General features: G+C 45.5%; 1 protein-coding gene across 1 annotated transcript in view; it reads right to left on the minus strand.

Annotated features, from left to right (window-relative positions):
- Positions 1–410: 410 nt before the first annotated feature.
- NCS1 (neuronal calcium sensor 1) overlaps positions 411–14,313 on the minus strand; it is a 109,520-nt gene continuing 95,617 nt past the window's right edge. The window contains exons 6-8 of the mRNA XM_088466937.1: positions 11,902–11,979; positions 11,650–11,770; positions 411–6,725 (exon numbers count right to left, since the gene is read on the minus strand). Coding sequence (XP_088323063.1) covers positions 11,672–11,770; positions 11,902–11,979 — 177 coding nt within the window. The 3' untranslated portion in view covers positions 411–6,725; positions 11,650–11,671. The remainder of the gene's footprint in view (positions 6,726–11,649; positions 11,771–11,901; positions 11,980–14,313) is intronic.

A 14,313-nucleotide genomic window follows, 5' to 3' on the forward strand; every position in this document is an offset into this window, starting at 1 on the left:
ATGGTGGTCACTGATGCTCTCTGTATTATATGTTGATCACTGATGCTCTCTGTATTATATGGCGGCTGGTCACTGATGCTTTCTGCATTATATGACCGTTACTGATGCTCTGTGTCATACGGCAGTGATATAGTTAGAGGGTGGGCACTATCTGCTGGGGTGGACTGAGCTGATATTTACTAAAACAAAAAGGTATTAAAAGTAAAAAAAGTGCTCTATAAATTCTGTAAACATAACATGCCATGGGTTGGATTGCTCCAAGGTCTCCCACATTGAGTGTAATCTGTGTTAGTCACAGCAAAGTTTATTTGGAATACCTTTTAGAATTGTTGCAGGCTATGCACACCCTTTAGCAACTAATTAATTCAATTGACTTTAGCAAAGAAAGAAATACTGGTGGATCCCACACATGTTAATTAATGCAAAATTGCAGAGTAACTTTAATTTTTAATGTGCAGAATGATATCTGTGTTTTATTGAATATTTATAAAAAATAAATAAAATGAAGAAAACAAAAAACAACGTACAAATTTACAATTTCTCTTTAAAAACAAGTCACAATATAAGCATTGCACAGAGTAGATTAGTCCCTTTTTTTTCTTTATTTTGTTAAAAATATTTGTATGTTTACATATTTATAGCATATACCACATGCGGATGTTAACACTGACAAACAAGTATTTATTTTCACCTGACACGTTTAATTCTCAGCCTTGATTTAAAATTATATAATTTTTTTTTTGTTGGTTAAACTTTCGACTGTAAAGAAAGCAGCAAGACAGGCATAAAAAAATAAAATGGCGGAATTGAGTGCTTCAGGGTGAACAGAGTTCTGATAGTTTACAAAATAACAGGTCTATACAAATTCACATTACAAAACTTCTTGCATTACCGAATTAAAAGGTAGGGACAAAATAAACCACACCCTTAAGCCATCAAACCACGCCCAGATAAATGGGCCGATTCAATTAGCTGTGGGGTTCCGATACAACCTCTCATGCTAATACTCCATGGGATATTAGGGAACAAAATTTGCTCGTTTCTGCTCAGAAAATAAGGCAGAGTTTCCAACCGTAATAGCCAGAAATTTGTCACGCACTGCGTTTTAGAACATCGTGGCTATTTGAAATTGCCCACAATCTTGTTACCCATACACAGCATTTTGTGGTTATTTTTATCTATAGTAATTAAATAGCACAAATAGAGCTGTTTTTCTCTAGTCAAGTCAAAGTTTGTATTATATTTTTAAAATTTAATGCATTCAAAAATAAAAAAAAATTAAAAAAATTTTAATTACCAAATATTATGTTTATTTTATTTTTTTTAAATATCCCTTACTAACAAAATTATTTCATTTTCTGCTGCCTTTGGTAAAGCAGTTTGTAATACCCATAGATGGTTATTTAATAAAAGACTGTTTCCATTGTCTTAATTGGATTTTACGGATTCAAAATTGAATTGCTGCCCTGGGTTACTGTATGTTTGCAAACCTCCCATCATTGAGACAGGCAGAATCGGAACAAAATAAGTACCAACCCGATCCGTCTAAACCACACCCAGAATCTTCAAAAAAATAAATAAAACAACTCAGTAGTTAGGCCCTGATTCAGAGCCGGTCGCTATTTGCCGTCGTTCGTTCCAAAAAAAGGGGTGGCTATTCAAATGAACCGTTCGCTCTTTGCGGTCTGTTCACGCCTCTATGTCTGAACGAGTGAACAAAACTTGCGGTCGTTTTTTGGATAACTACGCCCCCTGGCCGCTCGCATCCTACGTCATGTCCGCTATTTATTAGATTAATCGAGTACATCGACCAGCGTATGAACTGCTCGCTATTCTTGTGGTTGGTTTTTCTTACCACAAATTTGCCTGCAGTTCTGACTATAAAATAACCAAGTGACGTGGTCAGCCAAGCTGCTGTATTAATTATGCACACCCATAAAACGCCCGTTTTGACCTTTAAGCACGCCTGCGTTCTGATCTCCACTCCCCGTTTTCAAGCACCTTCCCGTTACCACCCACATACGCCTCCTCCTGTCACTCATATTAGCAGGCATTCGCTATTTAGCGAACAAACGATTTTCGGCCGCACTGACTGGTTCGCACATGTGTATTACGATCCGTACGCACGCGCAGTTGGGCAAACATTGCTCGGAACGAACGAGTGGCCGCTTACGATCGGCTCTGAATCAGGCCCTTAGTTTCTAATTGATAGGAAGTTCTATACTGAGCACAAAGTGGTAGAGTTGCCACGAATGTAACATTCTCAAAATGTATAATTTACAATCTTTAGGAAATTATCAAAAGATAATTTGGACAACCCCTTCTCAAAAATTGAACAGTTCCGCAAATTCCCAGTGCCCCATGTTGTCTGAAGCCAAGATTTGTGCTTACACTGTGGCACTTAGGGTGGTTGGCCAAAGTCCATTAATCTCTGTGGTAGAGCTATGGCCGGCATGTAACACCCTGCAGCTTCACTGAAAGAAAAAAAGGATAGACATGGACGTTAAAACAACCCGGACAGTGGGCCTGATTCAGACCCGGTCGCTAAGCTGCGAACGCACACTATGCGGCAAAGTACCAGTCACTGCGGCCAGGAATCGTGTGCTCATAGTACACAGACTGGACGCTACTTTGAGTGACAGATTGCGCCTTTTGTGGGTGGTAACGGGAAGGTGCTTGTGAACGGGGGAGTGGATGTGCGAACGCAGGCGTGTCTGAGCGTCAAAACGGAGTTTAATGGGTGTGCATAATTAGCAAAGTAGCGTCATTGAACAAGTCACTTGTTTGTATTTTAGCCTGAACTGATCGCAGTGCTTGCGGTGGGGTAGGGGCTATCGCAAGTGCTGCGTGCAGCTCCGATGGGTCTCTATGTTCCCGATTAATCACACACTTCCTGGAGATTACATGTGCTAGGAGAGAAAGGTGGGCGGCTTCATACTCCGGCGTATGCTCACTGCCATCGCTCTATAAGACATAGAGGGTGTCCTTAAGCAAGACAGTGCGATCGCGGGATTTGCATACCCGGCCCCTTTTGGCTACGAGAGAGCGCAGCTTAGCGACCGGGTTTGAATCAGGCCTAGCGTCTGAGATCTATTGATAACTACACAATACAAAACCCTACAATGTTACTATTTTGGAGTCCGTTTTCACTACATTTGCCAGGGAGGGTAAAGAACCAAGGACAGTTATACAAAGGCCTTTGAAAAATGACCGTAAAAAATGATTTGCCTATATTATATATGGGATACAGTCAATATCCAGACACAAGGGATGCCGGTACTTAGAAAACCATTGTGGCAGGGAGAATAGTGCTAACTGCATTGCCGCACTTTGGTTCACGGTTGGTTTACTGTGGTGGGTGTGGCTTGAAGTTATTTGAATGTCGGGTAAGCCTCCTTGTGGGCAAATTGCCTACTCTCAGTAGTCTCACCAACAGTTGCCAATTACGCATAAAACGTGTAGGGTATTAGAATACAGGTACACAGTAAAACAATGCACTAAAGATGTATCCTGCAACAAAGACACTCTCACATCGGCAGATGAGAGATTAGGAAGTATTAAAAGATTGCAAAGAAGTGGTAACAGGGGCTGAATTTAATTCAAATTCAAACCATGAAAACGTGCAGCCAAATCAAATGTCCGATCATGAAAGAAAAACAAAATAAAAATTTACATTCATGCAAGTCTTGCTTTGTCAGGCAGCAACAGGGTATTTGCTCCCCAGACTCTATAAGAAGACTTGGTCAAGTTGGAAATACTGTGTGATGTCTATTCATCCGGAGAAAGGAATGGGTTTGTGTAGGAACTTACACAGTATGCTCACCTCCCACTACAGAATCTGACGTTACTATAATAACACAACAAAGTCTGTGGATGCCGGGTGCTTTAATTTATGCTCCACATAAAAAGAAAAATGGCGTTTTGTTTTTTTTTGTTTTGGCAAAGTTCCACGTAGTGCGCCAGTGATGGATCTCAGTCTCTACAAGGTACAAGAGTTGGCACATATTTATAGAACTCCCCCACTTTACATATTTTCTCCTGGGTTAACCCGTGCAGTACTACTAGACACACCTGAGCCTTCTTGTATGGCAGACTCATTACGAGCCTGGTTTAGCACCCGTAAGTATGCTTCAATCATCCGTGTTATAGTAACAGCATCGCCATGATTTACGGGTGCAGAGGTCATTAATGAGCCATTTTATTGGAGGATGTAGGAAACTTTAAGCAGAGCATGTGGTTACTGTTCAGAGGTCATACTCAAATCTTCTTTAGTCACGTATTCTCTATAGTTGATTCCTAAGTGCGAAATAGGTCATTGTTATTATGGTAGGCAGCTGCGTCTATTGGCGGTCCTCCGTCTGCGGCTATGTAAAAATACAGCTAAAAAGTCCTTCCCCTCGTGTGCATCCGCATGTGCAAAGACTGAGACACCCACTCTCAGCGCCCGCTGTAATAGCGCTTGGTCTGTCCTTAGATGCCACCATAAAAATTTACACCAGACCCAAGGCTGGTGCAATTTCTCAGTCAGCGTATGGCCTCACATGTGAGCGTTCAGGTGTCTGTGTATGCAACCACTTTCACTGACACGCCCACGACATGGACCTTATACGACCAAGCCCACTACATTTATGTATTAACAGTTTCTTATATAGGGGACACCTGCGCGGCACAACCAGGCCCTTAATGAGGTAAACAAATATGGCCTACATATTTACTAAGATCCAGTGACATCACTGAACCACCATGCCTGCTAGGATGACATTTGGCTCAGCACACAAAATGGCTTCTTAGACTCTGTGTGAGTGACTGTATAGGCCTGGACACATAAGGACTTTTTCATTGTTTTGTTTTTTCCCTCATGTGGTTTAGAACCACAGAAAATACAAAAAAAAAAACCAATATATGTATTATGTTGATCAGCAAACAATTCTTTTTTATTTGTTGCTATAGCCAAAAGGGACCTGTTATTGTTCTAGGCCTCTGATTAAGTAAGCCAAATCCTACACAATACCTACAAAAGGTCCATTACCTATTTACCTCAGAAGCCATCAAATTGTAGTGCCGTGTCATTTAGAGGCATTTATCTAACGAGCCAAGAACGAATGACTGCAGCCGTACTTGTACTACCTGTTCTGTATTCTCAAAACAAGAACGGCTGCAGTAATTCGCTCAAAAAGAGCGAATTACTGTGGCCGTACTTTTACTACCTGTTCGGTTTTCCTAAACGCTAGTTAATTAGATATATTCTTACTGGGTGTTTTTTCTCCCACATTAGTGGAGATAGGAGCCCAAGTCTAGGATTTCAGTTGTACTCTGCATCACATGTGTGAATCAGCCAGATAACTTATGTGTGCACATAACAAAAAAAAATTGGTCTGGAGATTTTAACTTTCACTGCTCCTGACCTGTATGTATATATGTGTATATAGAATATATATATATATATATATATATATTCACCCTAGTTACAGCAGACAAAGACCAGGTCGCTTGGGCTAGTCATGTTCTGCAAGGCTCTTTGTACTGGCTTTAAGCCGAAGTACTGACACTTCTTAAATAAACTACAGGTAGCACTGATAGCCACATGGTATGTTGCAGTATAAAGCAGGTACATGATCTGAAGGACAGCCAGTCCTATCCAGCAATACTAACAGCGCCTCCTGGAAGTGGCCGAGAAGGTACTGCACAGGGCACACCAATGAGATTTCAGCCGTTTCACTGTATCATGCATTTCTCATCCATGCGAATGACTCCAATTATGCCTGTAAAAAAAAAAAAAAAAAAGACACCCGCAAAATAAAATCTACGATATTATTTCAAATATTAGTTTAAGAGCCTAATTAACATGGTTTTCCCCTCTTAAGTATGGAGAAATGAAAGGGTCAATTTCCTTCCAGACTGACCTAATAAAAAGTTGTCACGTTCTTGTTAACCCTTTTGTTGCATAAGGTATTTGTGCATTAATGGACTATGAAATACCCAAAAGATGAGGTGAATTGCATCCAAAATGCATTTTTTCCCCTCATCTACCTGATAAAAGCAGGTGACAACTACATTAAAAATAAATAAAAAGATAAAGCTATACATATATGTTTAAAAAAAAAAAAAATCACTTATACACAAAAAAAAACAAAAACAAAAAAAAAAACAATTCAGCATCATGTAAATTGACCCAAAGACTGCCGTGCATAGGACATAGACACAGAACCAGCCACGTCCTCTACTCGCATTTCCCTGGGATGTCCCAAAGAATTTCCTAGTCTCTTAACTGCTGCAAGACTCAAACAAGCTTTATTAGTCTCTTACGTCCTCTCCTGCCACCATCTACATCTGCCGCTGCTCCTCCATTACCCAGTCATTATGTTGGAGGATTTGTGAACTCCCAGGGCGATACGCTGGAACGTAGTCCGGGATCATGAGTGAAGGGGCCGGTTGTTCTTTGCGTATAGGCAATCCTCTCAGAGTGCAAGGAAAGACAAGAAGCAGCAGGAAGGAGTTGGGACGTCAGGAAAACTGAAGCACGTTTGGTACAAGTGGCGTAGCTGTGTGGATGGCGTTCCTGCTCTCTCCAGAGACCACCAGCGCCCGAGCAAAGGATCTCCGGAGAGGAGAGGGCCTCTGTAATGGAAGTCCTCGTCCTTGCATCATGTGGGAGTGATTGGAAAGAGGGAGATAAGCTGCTGACATGGTCTGGTGGCACAGGAAGGATATATTACCCAGGACATCTGGGGGAAAAAACATGACATGAGTATTAATGACTGTGGGACTAGGACAAGCGAAAAACTACTTAAAAAGTCACACAAACTTTATTAGCATTACAGGGGCGCATTCTTGGAGGAGGCGTGGCCACACGGGCATGATTTGGCCACGCCCCCTTCAGTACCTGGGCCTAGGGATGAACATTGGAAGCCCGTCCTCAAAAGATGGCTGGGCTTCAAACATCAAAACTTTTAATGTGATGGTAACCACCGCATCAAAAGAATTCAATAGAAGAAAGATTGCGATTGTTCGCGCACAAGCAAAAAAACAAAACATGTTTGTGCATTTGTAAACAGCTGAATTCAGCTGCATTTTAACATTGAATGGCCATTACTTCCACACTATTCGATGGCTGCCATCGGAAACTCGCCATCGAATGCTAAAAACACTACATTCATAGGACAAAACATGATGTTAAACCATCAAAATTTGATGTCCTACCCAGGCCCTGCGGCTGTCTCGACAGCCTTATAGAGAGTTACACAAGGCTAGATCTGTAAAAAACAAAAATAGTGAAACGTGTAATTTTCAGCTAAGGGTGCAATATGTACATTTGCAACTGTACAATGGGAGGAATTCAATTGAATGCGACGTTGAATAGCGCTGGGAATAAGTGCTGGAGCTTTTCAATTGACTAGGGTGCGAGCAGAAATCCGACTAAATGAGTGCCTCCTGAGGTGCGAGCAGAAATCCGACTAAACGAGTGCCTCCTGAGGTGCGAGCAGAAATCCGACTAAACGAGTGCCTCCTGAGGTGCGAGCAGAAATCCGACTAAACGAGTGCCTCCTGAGGTGCGAGCAGAAATCCGACTAAACGAGTGCCTCCTGAGGTGCGAGCAGAAATCCGACTAAACGAGTGCCTCCTGAGGTGCGAGCAGGTCCAACTAAACGAGTGCCTCCTGAGGTGCGAGCAGAAATCCGACTAAACGAGTGCCTCCTGAGGTGCGAGCAGAAATCCGACTAAACGAGTGGCTCCTGAGGTGCGAGCAGAAATCCGACTAAACGAGTGCCTCCTGAGGTGCCAGCAGAAATCCGACTAAACGAGTGCCTCCTGAGGTGCCAGCAGAAATCCGACTAAACGAGTGCCTCCTGAGGTGCGAGCAGGTCCAACTAAACGAGTGCCTCCTGAGGTGCGAGCAGAAATCCGACTAAACGAGTGCCTCCTGAGGTGCGAGCAGAAATCCGACTAAACGAGTGGCTCCTGAGGTGCGAGCAGAAATCCGACTAAACGAGTGCCTCCTGAGGTGCCAGCAGAAATCCGACTAAACGAGTGGCTCCTGAGGTGCGAGCAGAAATCCGACTAAACGAGTGCCTCCTGAGGTGCGAGCAGAAATCCGACTAAACGAGTGCCTCCTGAGGTGCGAGCAGGTCCAACTAAACGAGTGCCTCCTGAGGTGCAAGCAGAAATCCGACTAAACGAGTGCCTCCTGAGGTGCGAGCAGAAATCCGACTAAACGTGTGCCTCCTGAGGTGATTATTATATTATACAGTGATTATTTCCTAATATTATCCGTTCCTCGCATACATGGCAAGGAGTGATGGCAGATTCTTGGCGGGTTATTTATGGTATGAGCAACTATGACTGTAATCCGCAGATGTAAACTTACATGTAACCAGCATCAGAACCTCTGCTCTATTCATACATGGGCAATTGGACAACCCCAATCTCTGGGCCTGATTCAGAGCCGGACGTTCTGACAGAGCGCTCGCTCTGAATCAGGGCCGGCCCTCTGTTTTTTTAGAGCGGTCTCCTGGCCGCTCGCATAGCTGTGGGTGACCACCCACAGTTATAGCGAGCGGCCATGATGATGTTCGCGATGGTCAAGACCATCGGGCTTGCGACGAGACCCTTGTGGTTTAACAGAGCCAAAAGCACTCCCACTAACATCACTTGTGATGTCAGTGGGGCTGGCACCAGATGGTAGGCGTTCCCATGGGAACGCCTCTGTCTGGGCAGCCACACCCCCGGCCTGCCCACCAAAGGGGGCGTGCTGTCACTCAACATTGACAGCACGCCCCCTTTGGTACAAGACCCGGAGCGACGGATTGTCCGTCGCTATCCAGGTCTCACGCATGCGCACGACGGAGCCGGCTCCGTCGTGCGCATGTGCACTGCCACACCATCGACCCGGTTGTGAGCGCACAGTGCTGGCGACCGGGTCAGAATCAGGCCCACTGTGCATAATACCCATAGGACATTACCAGAATGGAGCCTCCAGGTGAGACAAACCTGGAAATTGGAAAAGCAGAATTATCATTGGGGTGGAAAGCATCAAGCATCGCACATCCCGCCAATAACTGCATGCATACCGCCATTTAGTAACGCCATATTCGTGATGATTTAAGCTAAGAGCTGTCCTTTGTGGTGGTGGGACATCCGGGTTCATGACCCGGGAGTTCTTCTGTGCATGTGCGAGTCGTTGAAGACGCTGGCAGGGAACCTATTAGATCCCTCTCGGGGTTCTTTTAAAATGTGTCAGTGAGTAATGAATTCACATGTGCTCCTGCTTGCGTAACCTGGAAAACGTGACCTTTTTGAGAACCACTGCACTAGACCAATGACAGCTACAATAGGATTGGTTGTTATAGGCAACACCTACACTTGTCCTCTATAGAAGGACTGACATCTCCTCCACAGTGTTAATGGACTGGGAAGCAGCAGTGAATGGGGCGCCTGATTGGACTGGCCGTGACTTCTATCCAATCAGACGTCACATTCACTACACAGCGCCCATGCATTGAAGATTTGCACTGCCTGCCCAAGGCAGCGTTCATTGCTAAAAGCCGATTTCTTTACACACTGTCCAGTGGCTCCTTAAAGGTCATAGTGATGTCTCAGAGACCATCAGCATCTAGTATGCAGCAACCAGAGGTCAGTTATTAAAGAAGGAGGACAGGATAGTCCAGCAAGGGGTAAAAGAACTAAAAAAACAGTGATTCTTTAATGTACAATTCTCTATATATTCATGGCTTCTATTACAGCTTCTGTCTGCCTTCTCCTATGTTTAAGAAACACGCACTACGCACAGCAGTGACTTTCTAACACTATCAATTCTAACACTTTGCTCATCGTTACGGTGTACAAACTGCACAGTACAATACACAATCCCAGCAAGTAGAGAGACATATCTATTGACTGTACGGCGATGAGCCTGACACTCTAGCTCCCCCTTGTGGTGTTGCAGCCCAGACACATTGCTTGCAGATACAGCTGGTAATGTGTGTGTGTCTCCCAGATAAAAGAGACAGTAGACCCAGGGCCGGATTAAGGTCTGTGGGGGCCGCTGGGCAACAAACATGTGGGGGCCCTTATTAAATGCGGACGAACTGGGGGTATGCGCAATGAGGACCTAATGCAGAGCTCACAGTAGTGGTGCCCCTTAGGCAGTGCCCACAGTAGGCATGCCCTTTATGCAGTGCACCCAGTAGTGCCCCCAGGAGTGGTGCCCATATGCAATACCCCCATTAGTAGTGCCCCCTGTATAAATGCCCCAAGTAATAGAGCTCCCAATAGTAATGCCCCCTGTGGTAGTGTCCCCTGTGGTTGTGCCTCCAATAGTAGTGCCCCCTGTAGGAGGGCCTTCTGTATAAATGTCCGCAGTAGTAATGCCCCCTGTAGTAGTGCCCTCTGTATAAATACCCGCAGCAGTAATGCCCCGTTGTGCCCTCTGTAGTAATGCCCCTGTAGTAGTGCCTCCACTAGTAATGCTCCCTCTGTAGTTGTGCCCCAGTAATAATGCCTTGCCCCCAAGTAGTAGAGCCCCCAATAGTAATGCCCCCTAATTAATGCCCCCGTATTAAAGCCGCTTGTACCTTAAGCCCCGATCCCGCGTCCGCTGCCGTCCAGCTGCTCCTCTGCACAATGGAAGAGACGTCATGACGTCTCTCCCATAGTGCACTGCGGGAGCCGGCTCCGGCTGGCGCTGCGGGGACTAGGTAGCCGGGCACCCGCTAGTTACAAAATCTCAGCGGGCGTCTGGCAAATGGAGCCTCCCTGCAGCGCCGGGCTGAGGTGGGCGGGAGGAGGCAGAACTGGTTCCGTCTCCTCCGGCCCACTATAACCCCGATGGGTGTGGGGGCCCTTTACGTGTGGGGGCCCAGGGATGACCTGCCCTGTCACCCCCCCCCCCCCTTAATCCGGCCCTGAGTAGACCTGCTACATATAGAGATAGGACAGCTGTAAATGAGTCAGCTACTAAGTATCACACAATGACATCAGTGTAATTTCACCTGGGATTCACACCGAAGTCGTCACGTTAGTGTTATGTAGGACAGCTAAGACGGTGATGCAAAGCTGTGAGCATCGGGATGTTTGGGAAGAGTTAGGTTCTTCCAAAGGGATATTCCTGTGGTTGTTTATCAGAAGATATTATATGGTGGTAGGCAGCATTTTCCATGTCAAGTCATGTTTACAGACTCGGTTGCACACAGAAAGTAATCGGCACAGTCTCCTGGTGCGTTCTACTTTCATCACATTGAGATTTAGATACATTTTCATTAAAAAAAAAAAGAAGGCCTGACGCTAGCAGAGTTGTACGGGACCTGGCGACTCACTCACGCCTGGCAAGTTGCGCTGCATGGCGTATTAAGGCTAGATGCGCAAAGACACATCTGTACTATAGACTGACCGTCATCATTAGAGGCTCTCGCACCACCATGAGACAGAAGTGTTACACCGGAAACAGGTGCTTTGATGCATAGCGGCCAATCACATGCATGCATTCATTTTCACAAACAAAAACAAAAGAGAATCTGATTGGTGTTAAGAGATAACATCATCTTTCTGCAGTGGTCATAAATGTCCCCATTGGATTTGCATGTTTGCTCTGTTTTATTAGAGCGCTTATGGTTTATGTGAGCAGAATCCCCCCACCCCCCAGGACTTACTTACACATAGTTGTGGTGGGTGGTCCCTATACCAAACCATCATACAGAGATAGTGCCTGCACAATCGAGGGGTCTGCCTTTGATCCTTCTTGGAACTCCTGCAGAGTCAGTTTTCCATCTGAATTCTGTGATTAAAAAAAAAATGAAAGCAGTAAAAAGACAGGTCATTAACATTACACCGGCCCCGAGCCGTGCTAACCGGCATCCCTCTATACAATAGCTCGTCTGATCCCTAGGAAGTAACCATCTCTCTCACCTTGTCCATCATTGCGAAAATCCGATCAACTCTTTTCTCTGGTGTGTTCTCCTCCTCGGGTAGCTCTACCGTGTTACCCTGCAGGGAGCAAATACAAATCCATATTAATGGCCAAGCTAAGCCTTTCTGAGATGGATCCGCAATGGTCTCCAGCCTTTTTAGAAGGTTCAGCAGACTCAGGCCTGAGCACCAATTTATTACCATTCTTCATCTCCTATATGTCTATGTCGGTCCCCATTGGTATGTAGTTGAGGATAAAACAACTATTAGCCAATCAGATCTTCAGAAAGCGCAAGCAGCACAGATAGTTTCAGGAGATGTGTGCTGAACTTGCCAGAGGCACTGATGTGATGCGTACAGATGTGGCCTTATACACCTAGCGTCTGTACGGTATACGCCGCGAGACAGAGGAGTAGCGTACCATACTTTTCTTTACATTTCATGTCTCGTACGCATCGCAGATGGAGCAAAAGGCAACTAGAGTCTCTGGGATTGCGACATTAACCGCACAGGAATTGGTTTCACACACGTAAAAAGTCGCAGATGAAGCTCGGCGTGAGGAAAAGCCGCGTCCGTTCGCATCAGAACTCTTCTTACACAGGTTCAGACTCAGCCGCACAGATGCACAAATGGGATGTAGTTGAAATTCTGGCTGTCAGGATGCCGGAATCGTAACTAGTCAGAATCCTGGCGCCGGAATCCCAACCGCTAACATCCCGATGGTAAGTATTGAGGTTAGGGGGAGGGTTAGGGGTTAGAGTAAGGCAATAGGGGGAGGATTAGTGTTATGCCGGTATCCACTACCCGATTACACAGAGCGACTGCACGATTACGACATTGTAATCGTGCAATCGTTTAGTAATCGGGCACACATCGGGGATGTAAATGTCGGAAACGACCAGCAATGCGCGCTCCCGCTGGTCATTTCCGACATTAATCATCACCCGAACATGCTGGTCAATCAGCCGATAGCGACATATTGGCCATCTTCGGAGATGATTGATGGTGCCAACACTGTACAACACATCGTTCAGTGTAGGCACTGCACCCCTAGGGAAACGACGGTACGATTACGATGTCGTAATCGTGCCGGTATCTACTAGTGGATACGCGGCATTGGGCTGCGGGGAGAGAGGGTTAGGCTGCTTTAGGTTTAGGGGTAGGGTACTTGCCAGTCAGTGTTGGTATTCCAACCCAGTTTCGGATTTCTCACCACTGGGATCCCGTACCCAACCCGTACAAATGTCGCACATCAAATTGCTCACTGTGAGCTAGTCATGCAGTTATGTCACTCCCAGTGGTTTATTTTTTATGCGAAGAGGACGCACATTTTCAGCGAGAAAGACCTGGCGCCGGGCGGGGCTATTTGACGCGAATGAAGCCACAGTGTATAAGGACATATCTGCAAACATTGCTCTACTGCCTAATGGTTTAAAAACATAATTTAAACACCCGCTTCTTGCTAGGGATGATTTCAACACATCCATGGGGAGAAGGGCCGTCACAGCTGTGTAGCAGAAAAGAGGAGATTTACGTATTACAATACGAAATAGATTGTTCCTCTGTAATTCTGGTTTCCCAGTACCCGCCTTAGAGCAGACCAGAGTGTCTCCCGTTGCTGACTTGCAGCTCCACAACAGATGGAGAGACACGGGTGGTCTAGGTCTATCTCAGAGGAAGCCGCAAACTGATGTCTCCATGACACGCATGAACCTCCCAAGCCTCGCACCAGTGATACGCTGCTGCACAGACATCTATCTTACCACAGCAGCAATATCCAGGCCCGAGGCAGCAGAGTAATCGCTGTATTTGTGTTTATCTGGCTGCATTTACCAACAAGGATTGCAGTAACCCCTAATGACCAAATACTGGATTTCATTGTATAACTTTGCATCATCATCGATTATTTCTGAAGACGAGTACACACTATACGGTATATCTTATGATATATCGTTGCGACGCGCGGATCGGCAAGGTATATCGTACACATCGTATAGTGTGTACGCCCAAGCCGACGTTCATCGCATCTTCCTATCTGCTGATCTGTGTGTAAATGGATAGAATGATTGATAGATAGATATAGACAGGCAGAGAGAGAGAGAGAGCGAGACACAGATAAAAGGTATATAATGGGGAGGTAGTCAGCATCCTGGCGTTCTGGATGCAGACGGTCGAAATACCGGCGCCGGAATCCCGACAGTGTTGGGATCCCAGCTCCAGAATCCAGATGGTAAGTATAGGGAGGGTTAGAGTTAGGCACTAAGGGGGAAGGGTTAGGTTTAGGGTGCGGGGAGGGGTAGGTCAGGGTTAGGCACCAAAAAAACACATCTAGCGAACAGGCACGGAGTTACCCTGATGATCTAGATGAGAATATGAGCACTATCCCTTTGTCTTGGAGTTTTAAAGTTCTCC

The sequence above is a fragment of the Taudactylus pleione genome, unplaced genomic scaffold (genome assembly GCF_031769625.1).
Source record: "Taudactylus pleione unplaced genomic scaffold, aTauple2 ptg000003l, whole genome shotgun sequence".
In the NCBI taxonomy this organism is placed as follows: domain Eukaryota; kingdom Metazoa; phylum Chordata; class Amphibia; order Anura; family Myobatrachidae; genus Taudactylus; species Taudactylus pleione.